Source organism: Miniopterus schreibersii (genome assembly GCF_964146895.1).
Source record: "Miniopterus schreibersii genome assembly, chromosome: 1".
In the NCBI taxonomy this organism is placed as follows: Eukaryota; Metazoa; Chordata; class Mammalia; order Chiroptera; family Miniopteridae; genus Miniopterus; species Miniopterus schreibersii.
In genome coordinates this window covers 49,624,022-49,648,239 of record NC_138101.1, presented here as the reverse complement: position 1 = coordinate 49,648,239, position 24,218 = coordinate 49,624,022, and the positions used below count along the sequence as shown (strand labels likewise).

The window sequence follows — 24,218 nt, the reverse complement described above, 5'->3', positions numbered from 1 at the left end:
AATGTCTATAAATTCCTTATCTTATATAATCCACATATTAACACTAAGAAGCATGTGCCATTATCTCCACTTTATAGGAGAGAAAAGGGAGATCCAGCAGAATTAGTTTGCCAGATTCAGGGTTTAAGTTCCTTTTTTCTAAATCCTAAAGCTTATGATTTTTGAAACAGGCTACCTTTTAGTATTAAATAGCAAACTTACTAGATACTTTAATGATAACAAATAGACATATCCTAGTATTTGATTAGAGCAAGTTTGTCCAAATGGGAAATGAGTTTGTCAGCACACATTCATTTTTAATTTTTCCAGGTATTTAAAAAATTATTTTGATATATAATTTCCTGAGTTAAAATGAAGAGTTCATGATTTAGCTTCTGGCTTAAAATTTGTAAGCTCACTTAGCTGTACCAATTACAGTCACGTCTGTCTTTCAGGTTACCTATCCATTTATTTATTGGTTTGTTTTCCAGAAAACCGTGGACTGCATGACAACAATGTCAGTGCCTTCCACCCTGGTTAAGTGTTTATATCTGTTTTTTGACCTTCCACATGTGCCTGAGGCCGTTGGAGGTGCACAGAATGAGCTACCTCTAGCAGAACGTCGTGGACTACTCCAGAAAGTTTTTGTACAGGTACGGAGGGTGCTCTTTGCCAGGCCATCTACACCACTCTGTTTGAAGTGAGACAGGTGCACTCGAGTCTTCAGTAGACATCCTGCCTATTCCATTGTCTCTAGCATTTCATGTTGTTTATTATAAATTGACTTTATCTCATGTAACTGTCACAGTTGTTGAATTTACCACTTCTTTTGAGGAATATGTGAGTGAGGCATTAACAAGTTTATTTCTCGGACAGAGTCAACTATTCAGGTGACCTTTGATATAGCAATAACATCTGTGAAATGAACAAAGCAAGGAAAACTTTTATTGGTAATCATTAAGCTTGGGGTAATATTTCTTATAATGTCAAGAAGTTCTCTCCTGTTGCTATCTATATACAGGAAGTCCCTGTATATCTAACTATAAGTAGTTAACGTATAAAAGACGATTTATTTTAGTGGCTGCTGCTGCCCCCTCTGCTCCTTGCCTGTAAATCCCTTCTTTCCCACTGTTGCCACCATTCCTTCAGTAGCATTAGCGCTTAACAAGGGTTTCAGTAGACCTCCATTACCTAACCTGAGAGTATTGTCATCATTTTTATGTCATTTCTTGGAGAAAATTTTCTAAACAAGCAAACTACAAACATTTAAAGTACACTGTGCCCATGGGATCTAATATAGTATCAGAAACCACGTTTGATACAAAAAGTCAAATGCTGTATGATTCCACTTCTGTGAATCTAAAGTGGTCAACTCTCAGAAAATACAATGATGGTTGACAGGGGCTTCAAGGTGGGGGAAAAAGAGGAGTTGTTTCTGATTGGTATGGAATTTCAGTTTTGCAAGATGAAAGAGTTCTAGAGACGTGCCGTGTAACAGCATAACCGACAGTGAACACCGCCGTACTCTACACTTAAAAACGATTAAGGCGGTAAATTGTATGTTACGTGTTTTCACCTCAATGAAAACCCCACTCCTGCTTGAGTCCAGTTCTCTGAAATTATGTAAACTAAGATATTCTCACCTCTAACATGAAGATGATGACACCTACCTAAAGGGTTTTTTTGAAGAGTAAATGAAATAATACACAAAGTACAGTTCTCTGTCGGGACATAGTAGATATGAAATAAAAGTACTCGTGATCGCCGCTGTTTTCACCACCACAGTAGGACAGCGGATCTCAGTAGGTAAGGTAGAGCCAGGTACGGACAGTTCACCTCAGGTGTAACGGGTGTTTCCTGCAGGGATGACTCGGCTCTGTAGAGGTGCCAGCGATGAAAGGATGGGAGAGGGGCCTACGGCAGTTTTAAACAGGAAAAGACAGGATAATCCATAAAATACTAATACAGCAAGTATTTATTGAACGCTTGATTTATTAGATACTTGTGTGCTAATGGTGAACTTAAATCCATTACCTTGTAATTTGCAAGACAACCCATGACTTCAGAACTTTTGTTTTCCCCCCTGAATGGTGATGTGAGCAATTGGCAGAAATAGGATTGGAACTCAGGTTTATCTGATTAGATTGGTTGAGAAAAGCAGTGGGAATACATGGAGTAAATCTCATAGGAACTGAAGCTGATTTTAGATGTTGCTGATTAAGACTAGTAGCCTTGTTTCAATAAAGCCCTTCTAAAGAAGTAATTAATGCTTTAGACAGTAAACGGAAGCTGAATTGTGTATATTTAATACTAAATAAGTATAGCAAAGATTTCTAAAACTTTAAATTTTTTTCTATATTTGAAAACAGTGGATGCTTTCAACTTAATGTGAGATTCATTTTAGCATATTGGGATCATGGAATGTGAAGGCCAAGAGGGACTCAACAGAGAATTCAAATGAAACCCCATTTACAGAAAGCTGGTGCCCCTGGCTGTGACCCGCAGCAGGACGGGGCAGTGGTTAGGACCAGGCTCTCCCACCGCCTCGCCCCACGCTCCTTCAGCGCATCGCTGCACGTCCCTCTCGTGGTCCTCATCACAGCCTGGACATTGTTTCCATCATCTTGTCTAGAAGATCCAGCTTCTCACATGTTTTCAGAACACACAGTGTTTTTGATAGATGAGATCCCTGTTTGTCTTACGTGACAGATGGTTTCCCAGGCCCTTCGCAGTTGGTATTGCTTCACGTAGGCATTCGGTTTTTGTGGGGGTTTTGTTTGTTTTTGTTTTCATTTGCTTCGCTGTGGCCAGTTATTGCTCTTCAACACTTGGCTGGATTTTGTAACGTGTCCCCGCACATAGAAGTGGTTAGCGTAGGAGCCAACAGGAATGAGATGCAGGCCTTCGGTTTTCTAGTTTGTAAAATGAAAGGTTATTCTAGATATTTATAAAAATCCGTTTGCCTTTAAAGATTAAGAACCAATTATCTTTAGAGTCAATAAATTCAAGGAATTAAATCCAGTTTATTTTTGAGAACAGATTTGATTTGGAAAAAAGTGTTTTATTTTTGGGTTTGTTTTTATGTTACAAATTAGAGAATGACATTCGCCCTGCTAATCACACAAGGGCTGTTGGTTTATGCTGCTTAGGGTAAGGTATGCAAAAATACCTTGGTGAAGAGAAGATAGTAAACATAGAACATTTTTTTTTAACAAGCTGATAAAAGCAGGGCTGGTTTACTGTCATACCATAGCACACTTCTAAATTACAGTTGTTTTCTGTTAATGCTGTGAAGTTAGAGCACGCACCACTGTGTCTTCACTGGGATCGCTCAGTGCTAACCCTGACCTTTCAGAGTCCTTTTCTGGCCCCTCCCTTTCCCCAACCATTCATTTATTTACGCATTTGTTTTGTTTTATTCTGTTTAGATCTTAGTGAAACTCTGCAGTTTTGTTTCCCCGGCGGAGGAGCTGGCTCAAAAAGATGATCTCCAGCTTTTATTCAGTGCAATAACCTCTTGGTGCCCGCCCTATAACCTGCCTTGGAGGAAGAGTGCTGGAGAAGTCCTTATGACCATATCCCGTCACGGCCTTAGTGTCAATGTAGTGAAGTATATTCATGGTGAATATCTCTTCCTTCATTTTAGCTGCTCTACCTTTCTTTCACTTTTCTCTTCCTCATATGATGACAGATTTACTTTTAATCTCTCAATTTTCCAAAGATTCTATTTTAAATTAAAAACTGTATTTGCCAGGCCCTGGGCAGGTAGCACAGTTGGTTGGAGCATCTTCCAGATATGCCAAGGTTGTGGGTTTGATCCCTGGTCCGGGCATGTGCAGAAATCAACCAATGAATGCATAAATAAGTGGGACAACAGGTCAATGTTTCTGACTCTCCCTGTCTCCCTCTCTTTCTCTCTGTCTCCCTGTCTTTCCCTGTCTGTCTCTTTCTCTGTCTCAGTTTCTGTGTCTCTCTCTCACAGCCTCCCTTCCTCTCTCTCTAAAAGCAAGCAATCAATAAATAATTAAAAACTGTATTTGCCAGGAGAAAAAAATGTTTATTTTTTATTTGTGAGTCATTTCAAATGTAAGAAATTTTTGTCAAAACAATGGATACATGCAAGAGTTAAGATAATTTCAGTGTCGTGTAACTTTTTAGTTATAAGCTCTGTGTCATAGCCTATTCTTCCCTTCTCTTTTATGGAAGAAAAAATCAGATTTTTTGAGATGCTACAGTTAAAAGTTTTTCTGAAGATATTTCATAAGTAGACAGATAATCTGTTTTATGTAGCATAAACCAAATTATGTAGATTCTTTATCATCACCAAAGAGAAATTGTCAGTTCTGTGTCTTGCCTCCTTTCATGTGTTAAATCTTTTTAGCTTTTGTTATGTGAAACTGGTTTACTTTAGACAAATTTCATTAAAAATAAGAGGGGAAAAGTCTTTGAAATGACTCCAATCACCACAGTCAGTGATGAGGTATAAACTACTAATATAAACTACTAATAGTACAAACATAATTTTTAAAACTTAGTTTCCTGACGCAGGTCTGTATCTCATTGGTCTATATTCACTCTAATTTGAACTTTAAACTAATTATTGGATTTGTCTTCTTAAACTTAAAAGATAGTTTTTAATTTTTTTCATCCTTTTACTATATTAATATAAAAGAGTAAAAATATTATTTTTGGCAGCAGGCAGTCAATTTGTTTAATGATAGAACATCCAAATAATGATGTAAAAACTATAATAAATATCACCTACTTTCAACACTTCCTGTATTACCTTTGTTTACTACGTAGAGGCAGAGTTCTCCCAGTGAATTTGAATCTTATATTTACTTTTAGAATGTGTAACATTTATCTTCCAGTATTTTATAGATACATTAAAATTTAATGTTTCATTAAACACTAGTTCAGAAAAAGTATTCTTAAGCAGTTTCCATAAATAATGTATATTTATTTATTATTTATTTATTCTTACAGAAAAAGAATGTTTATCTACATGTGTTCAGAATATGCAGCAATCAGATGACCTGTCTCCCCTAGAAATTGTTGAAATGTTTGCTGGGCTCTCTTGTTTCCTCAAAGATTCCAGTGATGTTTCCCAAACTCTTTTGGATGATTTTCGGATATGGCAAGGATATGTTTTCCTTTGTGACCTCTTGCTTAGGTAAAACCCCACAATTCAAGAATGTGTTCTAAATGTCTCCTTAGTCTTTTTCATCAAAGGAAATAACGTAGCTTGTGGTTAGGGAAAACAGAATCAATCATTTATTTATGGTGTACTTTATCTACTCTTGGCTTTAATCCCTTCTTTTTATTCCTCTTCTGCGAACAGAGTACAGAAAGCAGACTTAGAGTTAAATTGGCAAATGTAGGCTGCAAACACGGCGGAATCCGTGGTTAGATGTGAAGAATAAATCTTCTTTAGTAGCTGAGGACGCAGAGCTGAGATGAACTAATTAAAATCTTCCCAAAGTATAAACTCTTCTTGCTTAATTATATTTTTGGTTTTCCATATTAGTAATACAGTGTTGTTATTAATGTAGTTAATAATAAGATTGAGTCTTTACAAATGTATATATAAAACAAATTAATTAAATCTAAAATGTTTCACTAGCCCCCTCTTGTCATCCCAGGTGTTCCATGCATATACGGAAAGTGGCTGGTTACAAATTCATTAGGAGGCAGATACGCGCCCCTCACTAGTTGGTCCCTGGGCCATCAGTTATTTTTAAGTCATTCGATCTATTGTAAACCAGCACTATTTTTTTAAACTTTTTATTCCTAACAGCAGTTTAACCAAGTTGCTATTACTTAATACTAGGCAACCCCCAAGAGCATAATTTTTCGTATATATCATAATTTACAAAGGAGGACATATGAAAATTGGCGAAATAACTATTTTACATTACTAGGAGGGTATTAATTGGTGCAAACCTGTGAGAACACAGGTTGACCAGATATTATCAAGAGCCTCGGAAAGGTCAATACTCTTTGACACAATAACCTCACTGATGATTATATCCTAAAGATGTCATCTTAAATTTAGATAACATTTTATGTATGTTAGTGCTCTTGTGTTCTGATTTTTACTAGCTATCCCACCTCTGTCTCCCAAAATCTATGGCTGGCTCTCTATGACCATTAAAAGCATATCTATAGTGAGTTTATAGTAACATAGAGAAGCGTGTTTAACACTAGCAAGTGAAAAATAAACAGGTTATAAAATTCTGCATATGGTTTGAAAATAACTTATTAAAACAAAACTTTCACATTAAAGAAGTTCAAAAATATATCAGAATATTAACAGTGGCTTCAAGTTGTGAGGCTGAGCATACTTTTTCTTTTTTTCTATTTTTTGCATTCTCCAAGTCTGTTTTAATGGGTGTAATTAATTCTATTGGGGGTGAACCCCAATCTTTCCTTAAAAAGTATATTTTAACACCCCATTTTGTGTTCTCAATAAAGCCACATTCAAAAGATGACTCCATAATCACTCCAATGTTCCTTTAAAGGAATTAAGATTGTTTTAAAAATTTGTTAGACTCTAAATGTACCCTAAGAGAGTACCTGAATTAATTAACAAAATACAGATAAAGTGTTAAAACCCTTCCCAAGGAATTTTTTTTTTTTAAATTGTTAGCAGAGAAAATGTCTTAGGGAGGAAGTGGTTAATAAGGATTTTGGTTGTAAACAGTGAAACTTTATGACCTTAGGGCTTTAGGGAATTTAAAAGATACTTAATCTAATTCTTTTATTTTATAGAGATTTTCTACCAAAGATCAGAGATTTACCTAAAGTAACACTGCTAGTGGCAGAGTCAACACCTATATTAATCAGGTCTTCTAACTATTGGTGGGTTTTTTTCCCAAATGTACCATAATGACTTAAAATTTGTAGATTTTAAAAAATATTTTGTTTTTATATGGGAAAAATTGTAAGAAGATACTTGGAGTACTTGATACATTTATTTACTGTATATAAATATTGAAAATTTCTGTATTAAATTTGAGAATATAACTTGAAAAACTATATGCTAAATCTTACTTTTCCTAGATTGGAACAAGCAAAAGAGGCAGAATCCAAAGATGCCTTGAAAGATCTGGTTAATCTGATAACTTCCCTCACAACATATGGTGTCAGTGAACTAAAGCCAGCTGGTATTACCACAGGGGCACCTTTCTTATTGCCTGGATTTGCAGTACCTCAGCCTGCAGGCAAAGGTGAGTCTTTTTTTTTCTTTTTCATTTTCACTTAGAGATTTAGAATGAAGTAGTTTGACTTTGATTGCTCTGTATTTATTACTTATATAAAGGTAATCTGTTTTTTCATTAAAGTTTGTGCTTTTTATGGTATAGTTTCTTGAGTGACAGTCTTTACAGATCAAATAACTGAAAATGATACTGAAATATAATAAAATAAAATATTTTAATATTTCATTTTAACATGAAACAATTTTAACATAGACAATTTAATAATCTAAACATGCCTCTTTTGATGTTGACACTCCACATATTTCCACTTCAAATGGATGGACCATGACTCACACTCTTCAATCTCTATGCTTTTCTCTGTCATATATATATAAAGCATGAAGTGTAAATGCTTATATTTTATTTAAAACTAAGCAAACCTAAGTACAAAGAAGTTACATTATTTCTTCCATGTCAAAAAATACATTTTATAGTTCTGATTTCCTAACTTTGGCTCCTCATCTAGTGATCTTTTACTAAGAAAACTTATTGTATAGTTAATAACATTTAGTTACAAAAGAGTACAAACTGGGTTTTAAATACTGTATTATTTTCACTTAGGTGGAATCTAAAAAACAAAGTAAACAAAACAGAAACCGACTCATAGATACAGAGAATAGACGGATGGTTGCCAGATGGGAGGGGATTGGGGGGCTGGGTGAAAAAGGTGAAGGGATTGAGAAGTACAGATTGGCTCTTACAGAATAGTCGTGGGATGTAAAGTGCAGCATAGGAACGTAGTCGGTCTATCACAATAATTATGTGTGGTGTCCGGTGGTACTAGGCTTATTGGGGGGGGTCACTTTGTGAGTTATATAAATGTCTAACCACTATGCTGTACACCTGAAACTGATATAAAATAATATCGAATATTTACTATAATTGAATATCAACTGAAAAAAAAAAGGGTGCAAGCTAGTTTTGCTTTTATTAATTTATTTTGAATGCATAATAACCTTTCTGAATATTCTGAAGTGATCTGAGTTTGTGGGACTCTAATGGTTTCTTTCACTTGAGTGTGACTTGGTAAATAGGCAATATGGTTATGATATTTGCATGTAGAATTTAATTAGCCAAAAATAGCAGCATGTCTACTTAAATTTCATAGTACATTATCTATGTACTTTATGACATAGTAGCCAGCAGTTAAAAGTTTTTAAGTCAATGAGAATAAATGAATTTATTAGAAAATTCTAAATGTGATTTGCTGTAGAAAATTATACTGAAAAGTCATAGATTAGGTTGGATTCGTTAAACTTACTGCAATAAGATGTACCCTCCATGTGCAGATTGTATAGAACTTTTTAGATTAGTCTGTGCAATAAGTAGAAATACAGGCATATCTTCTGAGCAGTTTAAGGCTTCATTTTATTTAATATTTAAAAAATAGGGGTCTCAAAAAACTTCTGATTTATAGACTAGCTTGAGTGTTCCACAGTTAACTCTTTCCGTGACTTCATTTAAAAATAGCTCAGCACTGCACTTCCTATTTTAGACTTTTGTTCTTTCATTTGGTTAATCAGATGATCATGGCACTGGCATAATAGCTCGTTCCAATAGTATAACTTTGTAATGAGAGCATTAATGCAGCAAAATTAACCTTCCTCATTTGTCTGCCTGATACTATCTCATCCATAACAGGGATAATAAATAGATAACCCAGCACCTCCTGGGCTTATCCTGAGAATTCAGCTGACCATGAGTGACCTGACCTTTCCAAATACCCATTTCTTCTTCAGAAAAAGCATTGTAATATTCCGTAAAATAAATAAATCAAGTTGGATAATTTTGAGTTTCATTTATAACTCAAAGTTACCTATTTCTCACGGCCTACTTTGCAGTGTTATTGTATGGACTAATGGATGTAGCTCTGTTCCACACAAAGGGAAAACAGATTGTCTCTTTTTGGTCAGCAGTATTGAGGTATAATTTATGTATATATAAATCTATCCATTGTGAGGGTTGAATTTGATGAGTTTAGGTAACTGTACATAGTTGTGCAGTTGCCACCATGTCATGCTATGTAGTATCCCCTTCCTTCTACAACTTCCCTTGTTGCCCTTTGCATTCAGTTCCCATTTCCCCATCTCTTGTCCTAGTAACCACTGATCTGCTCTGGTTTCGCCCTTAGAAGTTCATACACTGTAATCATACAATATGTAGTTGTTTGTATCTGGCTCCTTTCACTTTTGAGATTCGTCTGTGCTGTTGCATGTATCTGAAGTTCTGTTTTAATATCGGGTTGTATTTCATTGTTTGGCTATCCATCAGTTTATCCCCTCACCGGTTGATAGCATTTATTTAACTATCATGAGTAAAGCTACTATGAACATTCATATGAAATACGTTTTTATGTGGACATTGTCATTTGTTTAGGATAAATACCAAGCAGCAGAGTTGCCAGGTCGTATGGTAAATGTATGTTTAACTTTATGAGGAACTGCCAAACTGTCTTCTCAAGTGGCTCTCCCATTTTTATTCACATCAGCAATGTATGAAAGTTTGCTTTACCTCCTCAGCAACATTTAATGGTGTTAGTTCTTTTAATTTTAGATTTTCTAGTGAGTATGTAGTAGTATCTAATTGTATTTTTTTAATTTACATTTTTCTGCATGATTCCAAGCATCTTTTCATGTGTTTATTTGCCATCTGATGTCTGTTTTGGATAAGTCCTTAATAAGAGATATTTTAAGTATGTTCTCCTGGTCTTGACTTGCCTTTCTCTTCTTACATCTTCTGAAGAACAGAAATTTTAATTTTTATGAAGTCCAGTTTATCATTGATAAAATATTTTACAGGTTTTGCCTCATATTAAGAAATCTTACTGAAGCCCAATTTACTAAAATCTTCTCTGTTTTCTTCTAGGAGTTTCATATTTTAATGCTTACATTAAGGTCTGTGATACATTTTAAGTTAATTTTTATATGTGGTAGGAAGTAAGTTTTTTTCCCATATGGATATCCAAGTGTGCCAGGTTCCTTTGTTGAAAAGACCATATATGACCATAGGGTCCTTTCTTTTTCTGCTCCATTGGTTAATGTGTCTTAAATCAGTCCTACACAGCCTTGATTACTATAGCTTTAAAGTAAGTCTTGAAATTAAGTCACTTAAGTTGTCCAATTTTGTTCTTCCTTTTCAAAATTATTTTGGCTATTCTAGGTCCTTTGGACTACTATATACATTTAATTATTGAATTATTGAAAACATAAAAAGGCTGCTGAAATGTTGATTAGGAGTACACTGAATCTTTAGATCTGTTTGTTTGGGGAGAGAATTGGCATCTTAATATTGAGTTCTCCAGTCAGTGAAGATCTAGCTTTTGATTTATGTGGCCTTATTATTTTTCTCTAATGTACATTGTACAAGAGTTTCAGTTGCTTTGTTAAATGTATTCTTAAATATTTTATTTTTTTGATATTGTTGTGAAATAAATTGTTTTCTTAATTTCATTTTGGATTGCTTGCTGCTAGTTTATAGAAATGCAGTTGTTTTAAAAATATTCTTTTTACCTATGAGTTTTATGATTAGTTTTAGTGGGCTTTTTTGGGGTACATTCCTTTTCTTTTCTTTTTTTAAATCTTCACTTGAGGACATGCTTAAAAAGAGAGGGGGGGGGAGGAGAGAGAGAGAGGGAGGGAGATCGGTTGCCTTCCATATGCGCTCTGACCAGGAATTGAACCAGCAACCTTTTGGTGCACAGGATGATGCTCCAACCAACTGAGCCACTACAGCCAGGTGGGGGTACATTTCTTATTAACCTAGTTTTGGATAAGAAATGATGGACTGGTGTGCTGGAATAAAAGTTAGGAAGGCCAATTGTGATGATGTCATGTGTAGCACTGATAAAATGAGGCAGTGATGGTCTTTCACAGATTGTAAATCTTTGGTTTGGACTATTTATAAGTTGCGGCTTTGTATATTCTGATATACTTGATATTGTTTATCTTACTTTTTGCCAATTTTTTGTTCAGGGTGCTTTGGGAATTATTTTCTTTGATTTCTCTGGTTTCTCTTTCATCATATATGAAAAGAAAATTCCTATTACCAAGAAATTTTTACCCATTTACTGATAATTACATTTAAAAGAAGAAACAATATATTTGCCTTTTGTTCCTCTATACATAGATATAATTTACCTATCTTATTTTTAGTGCTGCTTTTAGATCAAGTGAAACAGTAGAGAAATCTAAATTTTTTTTAAAAAAGTAAACTAGGTTGTTAATGAAGCTGGTAAACTTAATCTGTTTCTGTATGTTAAAGCTTGAAAAGGACTTCTATTTCTATATTGTATAGCAAGCGCTTTTATTAAACTTTGTATCTTCACCAGCAGATTTTTCTAAAGAAAGAAATTAAAGAAAAATGTAGAAGTCCTTTTCTTTAAAAAATAGTCCTGCTGCTTAATAACAATTCCATGGTGATTTTTCATCTTAATTATTCCAGAAACACCATTGCAAGATTATGCTTCATAATTCATGGCTCTCCATAGCTTCCAAATTTGTTCCCTAAACAGAGCAAGTATTTTTAATATTTTTTAAATAAAGAGTATGTCTCTTCATAAGAAAAGAATGTATTTTTTTCTTTTATGTATTTTTGTTCAAGCTAGTATCTGAAGTGCCTTGCAGTCTCTGTCCTGGGCTTACTGTGAAGAGCTCTTGGCCTGCGGGCTGATGTTCAGCTGGCTTGCTGCAATGCAACTTTCAGATTGTGTAGCCAGCCTCCATTCTCCCTGGTCACTCACAGTGTAATTCATTCATTATTTCTGTCTTATACTTTCTCAACATTTATTCATTTCCTTCCTTCTTTGCCAGCCCTACTGCCACAACCTTAGTTAAGGCTCTGAAGCTCACTCACCTGGATTATCATCAGTGTCTTTTTAACTGTTCATTCTTCTTTTCATCTCACCCCCTCAGATCCGTCCTCTGCAGTGTGTCATAACTATGGTGTCTTTGAATCTAAATAATAATAATAATAATAATATTTAGTGCCTGAGTATGGAATGAACTCTTGCATTTCCTTATTTAGACCTTTATTCTTACTGCATTTTACTTATGCCTGTATCATTTAGGTTCTTTTTTCAAACACTCAATTTTACATTAGATTCTGAAAATAAGAAAGCTCTATTTTTAGTTGTATATACCGATACCCTTTCAAACCTTGGATTAATTCATGGTGTGTGTTTTTTTATTGTTTCTGCATGTATAGACTTGAAAGTAATGAGATGGTAATTGTCATCTTTAGAATGATTTCCTCACTTTACCTTTATTTCTTTTGGCTATTTGTATACCAGACAGACAGAAGTCAGTTAATGCTAAATTTGAAACTTACACAGAATACATCTGTTTAGTTAAAATATTAGAGCATTTATGTGTCACTACTTAAGGAATATTCCTGTTTCATATAGATAGAGCAGTCATTTAATTATCTTTTAGATTTAATTATTATGCTCCCTTCCCAGTTAAATATTGTGGGAATTTAATGGTTGTGACCGTCCTGAATAAGTACTCCTGATAACATCAGCATTCAAAATATACTTCAAATTTGTATGCTACTTATGTTGTTATTATTCAGCCATCCTTTTAGATACTTTTTCTGATAGAAAGCCAAATTATCAGGTTTTGTTTAGTTCCATTGTACATAAGATCTACTAAACTTGAAAATAATATTACAAGTAGACAATTTCTTTTTCTGCATTAGTCACAGGAAATGATTGAGTTTTACATGTACTATAATACTTATTGGTTATTTAATTAGTTAAAATGCTCTGCTCTTGGAGCCTGTCATGGAGACTAGTCAGTCTCATCAGAGTCTCTATGTTCCTTGGTCATTTATATGATCAATCTATTTTAACTCTAGGCTCATGGCCCCTTCATGAATTGGATAGCAAATAGGATTAAGGGTAGATCAGAACAGATTTATTACTGTAACTGAAAAGAAATTACTAAGAGCCAAATATTCTGCTGACTACTGCATTTCTAGTGTTATCTTTGTATACAAGATTACTGCATTCTACATTTGACTTTTAATTGTGTGTGTGCACACACATTGTGTTCAGTTCAGCTCTTTGTGGTGGACAGCTTGTTCTTGGGTTGGTTATTAATATGCCTTATCCTGTCAGTGACATCACTTGAAGATGAAACTTAGGGAAATCCAAATTTTCCCATATTACCTTAAATTCACCTCTTTTTAACTCCTTTCCTTATAGTGGCTTGATATTGTCATTTAGCAGAAAGATGCAAAATATTGGTTAGAGTTATTCTTTAACCTTGTCACCTTTTTGTCACGTATAGTCAGACTTTGACATTTGTATGTCCATCAGTCTGTCTAAGCTTATTTTTTAGTTACCTGCTGATAATAAGAAAGTGGAGATGGCCTCAGAAAGAACAAGCATACTATTAATAAGGAGCTGGAAGTAAAGATAAATCTTTGGTATTTGCCACATATGGAATAAATTTATGTTATAAATAAAATTGAAATCATACATAGACTGAAAAATTTTTTAAATCTTTGTATTTTTCAAATAATGCCCACACCAGGACTTCTGAGCAGTCTTCCTAACCCATTTTATATTTTTCCTAGCTCCGTGTTTACCCTTTTTCTAAACCCAGCTCATTCTGTAATGCTCTGTGTTAATTTTTTGGTCACTCTTGCAAATGCCCCATACTGCTCTAGAGCTGAACCTGCAGGTAGTTTTTAGAGGCAAGCTCTTGTCTTCATATGCCTCAAATACTTTCTATGTTAATTTGTTTATAATCATTGTCACTAATTTACCTCACAAGAGCCATGGGTACAAATTTTTGTTTTTTCCAGTTGGTGTGTTTGAAAATCAGATGTTTAAAAATATAGCTAGTAGCTGGCCATGAATTGCTTCAACAAACATATATGTAAAGAAATTGCACTTTTAGCTTGAAAACAAAAGAAATTTCCAGATTAAAGTTCTCATGTTTTAATTTAAAGGGAAAACTGGAATTTAGAGATTTTTTTCCCTTCCTATTTTCCTGCTGCCATTCTTACTGCTCTTAAACCTGTTACTTCTTAAGCTTGAAAATCTGATTGAGAGGTAACTTCTTACAGTCAAGGTCAGTCTTACAGATAACAAAAAGCAACAGCCCTACTCACTCTCAAACTCTGAAGCCTGGACCTATATAATATGCTTTATTCTCTAAAACAGTCTAATGTTTCAACGTACACGATTCTTGAATCAGAATATTCTCAATGATGCATTACAAGTTCAATCAGTATTATTTATTTTTAAATGTTTTTTATTGATTTTAGAGCAAGGAAGGGAGAGAAAGAGAGAGATAGAAACATCAATGATGAGAGAGAATCATCAATCGGCTGCCTCCTGCATGCCCCCGACAGGGAATTGAGCCCGCAACCTGACCCTGTGCCCTGATCGGAATTGAACCGTGACCTCCAGGTTCATGGGGCAATGCTCAACCACTGAGCCACTCGGGCCAGGCGTGTTATTTATTTTTAATTAAATGACTGAACGTGATGAAGAAAAATAAGACCTTTTGAAAAAAACAGGATGTGTTCTTGGCAAACAGTTGATAAGTGTTGCAGTTTGTGATCTGTTTAAGTGGACGAAGTTGCCATGATTAAACTATCACGTAGCACCTACTTCTGTGTTCTTGTTTTCTGCTTTAGGTCACAGTGTGAGAAACGTCCAAGCCTTTGCAGTTCTTCAGAATGCATTTTTGAAAGCAAAAACCAACTTCCTGGCCCAGATCATCCTCGATGCTATCACAAATATTTACATGGCCGACAATGCCAATTATTTCATCCTGGAGTCACAGCACACCTTGTCACAATTTGCAGAGAAGATTTCCAAACTCCCCGAAGTACAAAGCAAATACTTTGAGATGTTGGAGTTTGTCGTTTTTAGTTTAAATTATATCCCTTGTAAAGAACTTATTAGTGTTAGCATTCTCTTAAAATCTAGCTCTTCTTACCACTGTAGCATCATTGCAATGAGAACACTTCTAAAGTTTACACGACATGACTACATATTTAAAGATGTGTTCAGAGAGGTGGGCCTTCTGGAGGTCATGGTAAACCTTTTGCACAAGTATGCTGCCCTCTTGAAGGATCCAACTCAGGCACTAAATGAACAAGGTAAAGCATTTTCCGTAATTTTATTTTATTTGACAGAGGGTTTAGGGCAGAGTGTTTTGTTCCTGTTTTGCCTTTCATTTGGGTATTAACTTGAATGACTTACTGATGTGCATTATCCTGATATCCTAGTGAAAGTTTCCCAGAGTTAACTTGTTCATTCATCCTCTGCTCGGAAATTGGGGAAGGAGTGGGTGGGGCCCACCAGTATGTCATTGTGGCAGAAGGGAATTTAAGGTAAAAACTGAGGAAAACATTTATGATCCACATAATTGGTGTCTACTACTTTCCTTCCTGAGGGAATTTTAAAAGCTTCCAAAAACAATTGGGATGTTTAAGTACTTCAAAATATATTTATTAATTATAGACAGCAAATAGATATATCTCTTTAGTGATGTTATGTATACACACATGCATTATCATTACCTACCTTAAATTTTATGTTTTGTTCATTCTGATAAATCTAATGAAAGTATGGTAGTACCTGGCACTTAGTTTAAATATTAAGTGTGTTGAATGAATTAATACAAGTTAAATAGATAGCACTGTTCATAAATGTTTCTCCTTGGTGCGCTATAATCTAGCATTCTCCTGTTGATTTCCTTCATGAGAAAAACCTGTGAGAAGAATACACATAACTTTGATTGGCTTTTTCCTTTTTAAGATTTGTTAGATAACTTTCGCTTTCTAACCTCACCATAATAAAAATCAGTAAACGTGGATTTTGACCTTATTTTTGGTAGCTGGTAGGCATGCGTGTCATTTTTAAAGGTTGTATTATATCAGCTGTATTGGTGGTAAAAGTGAATATTAAAGAAATATTTTTTAAATTATTAAAAGAAAATTGAATCAAGAAAAAGTAATCATAACTTTTATGACTTGGACCTGTGATCATTTTTCCTAGGGGACTCAAGAAATAATAGTTCAGTTGAAGACCAAAAACACCTGGCTTTGTTGGTTATGGAGACCTTGACAGTGCTTCTTCAAGGATCAAACACAAATGCAGGTATTTGGAGAAGCTACTGGCAGGTGCTTCGGGAGCACATTGCCTCTGCTATGGCTTCTCTAAGGGTTCTTGCTTTTGAAATATTCATCACTTAAGAGAAAGAACTGTGGATTTGGCGATGGTGCCATCATATCTCTAGAAATAAAGTTTTCAACCTTTACCAGTATATTAATGACAAAATATTTAAGTGTTATTATTTCAATATTTTTTTCTATTTTTTTACTTACATAATGCAGACTCTTAGTCAAATAACTTTTCTTACTTAAATATTTTCCAAAATATCTGCTTCCTATGGTGGTTTTCTTAATTTTTTAGTAGTTCAAGTTAGAGTATTATAATGCTGCAACCTGAGGGAAATATTGAAAACTGATTCTCTGATAAAGGTTGCCTATCCCAGGTCAATTGGATTCATTAAATCTTTTGCTTTATCTTTGGTCTCAACTTCTCTTCAATCCTTTTGTACCTGGCATTTAACAGACAGTCCATCCATATTTAGAAAGTATCACTCTTGCTTTTAAAAAAGATACTTGAAATTTTAGCCAACGTCAAAAACTTCTCAGGCAACAACGTCAATACAGCTTAAGAGAGGAGTATGTGAAAGGGAGGTGAGTTCAGATGACTAGGTTGTGAACAGATCATATAGAGCTTTTTAGACCATGCTGAGGAATTTGAATTGTATTTTAAGTGCTATGGGAAACCATGAACGAACAAATAAACAAACGAGTGAATGCTTGACCTAGCAAAGGCACAAATGCATGCCTATTTGCCTGAATGCAGAAAAACTCAATATTTTAAAAATAAAATAAAATTCATTGTGTGTACCGTGCACAATGCCAGGTGTTAGAGATACAAAGAGAAGATAATTCTTGCCCCAAAGGAATTACAACCTGATGGGAAAAGATCTAAACATGTAATGTATAATTAATTACTTAAATGCAGTTTGGGCAAATGCCAAGACAGTTGAATGAATTTAGAAGGTAACCAAACAATTAGTATGGTGAGGTTTAATGGGCGCTATGTTAACAGTTTGTCTGTGATATAATGCATACTCTCCTTATTTCTACTACCTAGGTTTAGTTGGCTTCGATAGTCAGAAATGTAAGTAGGGTATACTAACAAGAATTCATTGACAGATTAGCTTTTGGTGACATGACCCAGAGGGAGGGACTGAACAGTTCTAATGTAGAAGAGTGGAGAGCTTATTCTTTATGACTAAAAATCACTTACTACATCTTTCAGACCGCCAGACATTTTTATAAAGCCTTTTCTCATCAACTGTCTTCCCTTGTTAAGAAAGATGCTACTAGCCCTGTGATTTCAGGCACTTAAGACAGTGTCTTGCTCATAGAATTATTCAAAAAATATTAGTCATAATGATTGTCTCATCGGCACTAACTGCCAACCAGGAAGTAAACATGGTCTTCCACGTGCTAAATCTCAAACACATGACTTACTTATTTCAAGGTCATATAATTCTTAAAAATTTACAAATAGAAAGTCACTAGAGAGGACAGTAGCTGCTACAGCAAAATACACTGACATTTATTCTCTCAGAAAATATTTATTGAAACAGAAACCGGAAGGAAATCCAAGTTTAATGGGGAACCAAACATGTAAACAAATAATACTAAGACTTTGATGTAAAGTATTATAATAGTGGCATATACAAGGTATTCTAAAAGCATCATGGATAGACTGATTTGTTTGGAGGAAATACTAAATAGTGACTTAGGTTTTTGGTCTGTTTTTTGATACTCAAAGACAGTAGCTGATGTGAGAAAGTACCACTGGTGGAAAGGAACACAGATATAGAGCTGGGCTATCTAGGTCTAAATCCTACTCTGCCCTTTGTTAGCTGTGAGGCTTGGCCCATCACTCAGCTTCTTTATGTCTCATCTCCTCATCTGTACAGTAGGGTTGAGAATTAAATAAATCAGTTACGTAAAGCATTTGTAACAGCACTGTGACCTGCTGTTGGCGTGCTTTCACCTAACTAAAAAGTTTGGTTCCTTGTAATTTTTTTGATCGTAGAATAATTTTATTGTATTCTTCTCTTATTACTATTCTGGAAGCCTTGTTCAGTTTAAATCTCATTTATTTAGGGTATTGTTTCTCTGAAAGCATTTCACATAAATTGATTTTTTTAACTTTTATTTATTGATTTTTAGAGAGAGAAAGGGAGAGGGGGAGAGAGAGGGAAACATTGTGTTGTTCCACTTATTTATGCATTCATTTGTTGATTCTTTTTTTTTAAACTTATCTTTATTGTTGAAATTATTACAGATATTCCCCTTTTTTCCCCATTGATCCCTCCAACCTGCATCCGCTGCCGCCCCCCAGACCTTCACACTGTTGTCTGTGTCCGTGGGTTATGCATATATGCATGCAAGTTCTTTGATTACTCTCCCCCTACCCACTCCCCCCACCACCACCTTCCCCCTGAGATTCATCAGTGTGTTCCATGCTCTGTGTCTCTGGATCTATTTTGTCCCTCAGTCTATTTTGTTTATTAGATTCCACATATGAGTGAGACCATGTAAAACTGAATCAGGAAGAATCAGAAAACCTGAATAGGCTAATAACTGATGAAATTGAAGCAGTAATAAAAAAAAAACTCCCAGCAAACAAAAGCCCTGGTCCAGATGGCGTCACAGGGGCACTTTCTAATTCTTTGAGTTGTAGGGTTAGATAGTTCACTAAAAATTTTTCTTTTTGAGGTAGGCTTGCAGTGATATGAACTTCCCTCTTAGGACTACCTTCACTGTGTACCATAGATTTTGTGTCGTCGTGTGTTCATTTTCATTTGTTTCCAGGAAGTTTTTGATTTCTTTCTTCATCTTATTGGTAACCCATTCATTGTTCAGTAACATGTTATGTGGTCTCCGTGTGTTTGAATGTTTTTGAGTGTTTTTACTGTAGTTGATTTCTAATTTTATGCCCTTGTGATCTGAGATGCTTGATACAATTTCAATGCTCTTGAACTTGTAGAGACTGGTTTTGTGTCCTAACATGTGGTCTATCTTTGAACATGACCCATGTGCACTTGAGAGGAATATATATTCTTCAGCTTTGGGGTAAAATGTTCTATAAATATCAATTAAATCCATCTGCTCTGGTGTGCCATTTAGTCACTGTTTCTGTGTTTACTTTTTGTCTGGAAGATCATCCAGTGAAGTGAGGTGTCCAAGTCCACAAATATGACTGTATTGCTGTTGATCTCTCCCTTAAAGTCCTTAAGGCTATTATTGATAGGTCCATAATGCCATTTTAATTCTTTATGGCTATGTTTCTCCATTTCTTATTATTATTACACCAATCCCTTTCAACATTTCTTGCAACGCTTCTATTTCTACTTCCAATTACAGCAGTCCCTTTAACATTTCCTGCAATGCTGGTTTTGTAGTGATAAATTCCTCTTTATTGGTGATAAAGCTCTTTATTTCACCATCTGTTTTGAATGATATCTTTGCTGGATATCCTTGGTTTCAGATCCTTGTTTTGCATTACCTTTAATACTTCATGCCATTCCCTTCTGGCCTGTAGAGTTTCTGATGAGAAGTCAGATGACAGCCTTATGGGAGCTCTTTTGTATGTAACATATTGCTTTTCTCTAGCTTCCTTTAAGATTCTCTTTGTCTTGAAGTCTTGACATTTTAATTATGATGTGTCTGGGCATGGGCCTCTTTGGATTCTTCTTGCTTGGGACTCTCTGTGCCTCCTGAACTTGTGTGACTTTTTCCTTAGCCAGGTTAGGGAGGTTTTCTGCCATTATTTCATCAAATAGGTTCTCTAACCCCTGGTTACTTTCCACCTCCTCTGGCACTCCTATTATACAAGTATCATTACGTTTCATGTTGTCTCACAGCTCCCTTAGTCTGTTCTCCTGTTTTTTAATTGTTTTTTCTTTTTGGATCTCTGATTGAGTGATTTTTTTCTACCCTGTTGTCTAATTCACTGATCCAGTCCTCAGCTTCCTCTAATCTGCTGTTTATTCTTTCCAGTGTATTCTTTATTTCTGCTGTGTCATTCTAATTTCCTTCACAGTTTCCATATCTTTTTTCATGCTGTTGAGCATCCTTACAATCAATATTCTGAGCTTTATATCTGATAGATTGCTTATCTCCATTTCATTTATTTCTTTTTCTGGAGACTTCTCATTCTTTCACTTGGGGCTTATTTTTTTGTCTCCCCATTTTGGCTTCCTGTTTGGGTTTGTTTCTATGTATTAGGTGGATCTGCTAGGACTCTCAGTCTTTTTGGAGGGTCTCTGGTGTAGGCCAATGTCAGATTCAGTTTGTGACTGGCCCTGAGTACCCTGTTTGGAGCTATCAACAACCCTCAGTCTGAGGTCTCCTCTGCTGGGGCTGGGTGCGTTTGGACAGGACCAAGATGCACACCAAAGTCTGCTTTTCCAAGGCCCAGTTCCAGAAGCATCAGGCAAAAACTCAGAGCACTCTGAGGTCTGCCTCTGCCGGTAGACTGATTAATCTGATTCTCTTAATGAGCTTTAGGTGGTAGAAACTCCACAGGGTGGGGCAGCTGGTTGTTATCAGTCACTTAAGAAGCCTCAGCCAATAGAACCTCCTCTGGGTAGACCAAGAGGTTTTCCAGCAGTGCTGGGAAATTGCTTCCCCCTTAGGCAAAAGCTGCTTGGAAGGTAAATGTCTTCCTCTGCAGTATTGGGAAATGACACAGCACAGGAATCCAGTCAGGTGCCCTTTGAGCTCTATCTCAAGAGCCTGCCACCCTAGATTCTCCCCACACAGCTCCAGCCCACTCTGCCCACCCTCTGCTGGAGCCCAGGGTGAGTGGCTGCACACACCACTTTGTGTGCTGGCTCTTTAAGAGGGTGCCTGCAGTTCCAGCCATCTCTCCCTGGCAGACAGAAACCCAGCTGCTTTTCATAGCCAGATGTTATGTGGGCACCTTTCTCAGTTCTGGTGTTCTGGGCTGGGAAGCCCATCTTGGCGTTTTGGCCCCAGAGTCCTCAGTGGGAATCCCCCACAGATGAGATGATATCCCTCCGGACCTTCAGTTGCTGCCTGTGGGAGCCCAGCCAGCCCTCTCGCGCCTCTGCACTTCCTACCATTCTCTGTGTGATCTCTACTTTTCCTCCTTGGTTATGAGTGTGCACTCCAGCTCGTCTTCAGTTGCAGTTGATTATTCAGGGTTGTTTTTCTGTATTTTAGTTGTAATTCCAGTTTGGTCCTGGGAGAATGTCCGTGTAGCTTCCACTTAGCCCACAGCCTTATTTATTTATTTACTTACTTACTTATTTATTTTTAATATATCTTTCTTGATTTGAGAGAGGGAGAGGGAGAGGGAGAGAGAGAGAGAAACATCAATGACGAGAGAGTCGTCATTGATAGGCTGCCTCTTGTATGCCCCCAACTGGGGATCGAGCCCGCAACCTGGGCTTGTGCCCTGACTGGAAATCAAACAGCAACTTCCTGGATCCTAGGTCGATGCTCAACCTCTGAGCCACGCCCAGCCGGGCTCCGCTGTCATCTTTAATCCCCAAGTCCATTGGTTGATTCTTGTGGGTGCCCTGACCAGGGATCAAACCTATAATCTTGATGGATCTGGGACCATGCTCTAAGCAACTGAGCTCCCAGCCAGAGCTACATAAATTGATTTCAAGTATTATTCAACTTAATGACTTGACATAAAAGTATTGGGTCTCTCTGGTGTCTGTCTATGAATTTTTTGAATGTTCTAGATTTGGAGAATTTGAACATGGTAAACGTATCAGTACATTAATCTTGCATGTAAGGAAATCTAGAGAAAATTTGCATATGTCTTTACTGACCCCCACAGCGCAGTTTTTTATTGTAATTTAAAAGGTGAAACAGCTGTGTAGGTTTCATTTACATCCTTTTGAGTTACTTTTCCTATAGAAAGATCAGATTTTAATTTCGTCTCTTCCTTCTTCAAGGAATGTTCCGAGAATTTGGAGGTGCAAGATGTGCACATAACATAGTGAAGTATCCCCAGTGCCGGCAGCACGCCCTGCTGATCATCCAGCAGCTGGTGCTCTCTCCCAATGGGGATGATGACATGGGCACGCTCCTGGGCTTAATGCATTCAGCCCCACCGACGGAACTGCAGTTGAAGACTGACATTTTAAGGGTAAGTGTCGTAAATGCGTTGTTACTACTCTTTTACTCCTAAAACCTCTAGTTATAAGTGACTTAAAACTATTATGAACTATTTCTGCCATTTTTCTTCTAAAATCATGTCAAAATAGTAATAGCAGAAGAGGCAGTGTCTTTAACCTGGCCTGCGAGGCCCTCTGGACGCCGTCTTCTTCCCCTCTGACTTCTCTCCTAGTATCTTCACCCCATTTCTGCCACAGACATCACAGAAATGATTGCTATTTTCGAGAATTCTATATTTCTTTTAACTTTTCCTTTATTCAGTTGCTTTCTCATCAATAATAAGAAGTTTGCATTATTTTCTTTATGCTACTGCGTATTTCATCCTGTTTTGATTGAGTACAATGGCACTTTCGAGTATATATTTTACAGGGTTTGGTTATTATTTTGTTTGTTTTGTTGAACAATATTAATCTGACCACAGTTTATCTCTTAGACAAGAAGGAAATCTACATGCCTATCAACATTGGGTAACATTTATATATTTGAAGGTATTATTGGGGAAAAACAAGTGCCTTCAAAAGATGTTAAGGTTGCCAGTTTTTTTCTTTTCTTTGTACCCCTTTTAATTGGATTTTTAGAATATGGTAGGTAAAGTCAGCAAGAGTTGATTTGCTGGCCTCTAAGTTTAAGGCAGTGTTGTTCTGGTAAATGGTAATAACTGACTCTTAGATTGCAGGAGGGTGGGGGGACATCCTAATGGGTTTCATTTACTGATTTCCATGGGGTAAATACTTCCACGGTGACCTTTTTAGGCAAGTAATGTGGACAGAAAAGAGATGTACAATATCACCCCATTATATAGCATCTCAAGATCAGTTAATAGTAAAATATAGAAAATAACTAGGAAACAATGAGTTTTGAGTATTTACTACTTTTGTTTTTAAAATTTAGTTGTAAAGTTATAAAACTTAATTTTTAATTATGGTGTATGGTTGTATTTTAACAACTGGCATGCAGAATTCCAAAAATATAACAGTTGGCTCTCAGGAGCCAGTATGAGCTGGTTCCAGCATTCCAGTCCTATGAGGGCATGAGTAGGGTTGGGAGACAGGAGGATTTGAGGGATCCCAATTTCCATTTCCATTTTTGTTACATTCGGAACTGTTTCTCAGTGCCTCCATCCAATAGACAAAACCACAGACCTTTGTCATTTAATTTGTAGTTGTTTGTGCACAGCTCAACATTCCATGAGATGTAATATTTTATAATTCTGCTAATGCACAAATTTGAATTGTAGGTAATATATAGCTGATGATTTTGTCTATCTACATAGCATCTACAGCTCATTGTATCTTTGGTGTTTGCTGCATCTCATTAGTTATTGATTTAAGCAGGATGTTAAGTGATTTGTAGTATTTGAAAATTTTCAAATATTGAGGTTGTGCGGTGATAGTATAAGAGTGCCAGTTCTGAGGCCGTGGGAGATCGGCTTATCTAGACAAGAATAATGTAGCGTATTGGACTAAGGATCAATAAGCACTGTTTTTCTAACCCACATCATAATTCTAGCAGTGATATGATTTTGTACATCTTATTTTAGCTCTAAACTCACCCTTCCTCATATATAGAATAATACTTAGTTTCCCCAGTGTATTTTTTAAGATGATGATGATGATGGGCTTATATGCCAGGCACTTTGCTAAGGGTTTTTTTTGGTTGTTGCTGTTTTTTTAAATATGTCTTCATTGATTTCAGAGAGAGGAA

At 36.0% G+C, this 24,218-nt stretch overlaps 1 protein-coding gene across 5 annotated transcripts in view; it reads left to right on the top strand.

Annotated features, from left to right (window-relative positions):
• Window positions 1–24,218, top strand: part of WDFY3 (WD repeat and FYVE domain containing 3) — a 236,384-nt gene that overhangs the window by 101,161 nt on the left and 111,005 nt on the right. For 4 of the 5 annotated variants that reach the window (XM_081146974.1, XM_081146972.1, XM_081146970.1 and 1 more), the window contains 7 exons: window positions 471–632; window positions 3,408–3,600; window positions 4,966–5,152; window positions 7,042–7,208; window positions 14,886–15,353; window positions 16,255–16,356; window positions 22,292–22,485. In XM_081146974.1, the coding sequence (XP_081003100.1) occupies window positions 471–632; window positions 3,408–3,600; window positions 4,966–5,152; window positions 7,042–7,208; window positions 14,886–15,353; window positions 16,255–16,356; window positions 22,292–22,485 (1,473 nt within the window). The remainder of the gene's footprint in view (window positions 1–470; window positions 633–3,407; window positions 3,601–4,965; window positions 5,153–7,041; window positions 7,209–14,885; window positions 15,354–16,254; window positions 16,357–22,291; window positions 22,486–24,218) is intronic. The other variant, XM_081146973.1, reaches the window with a different exon arrangement.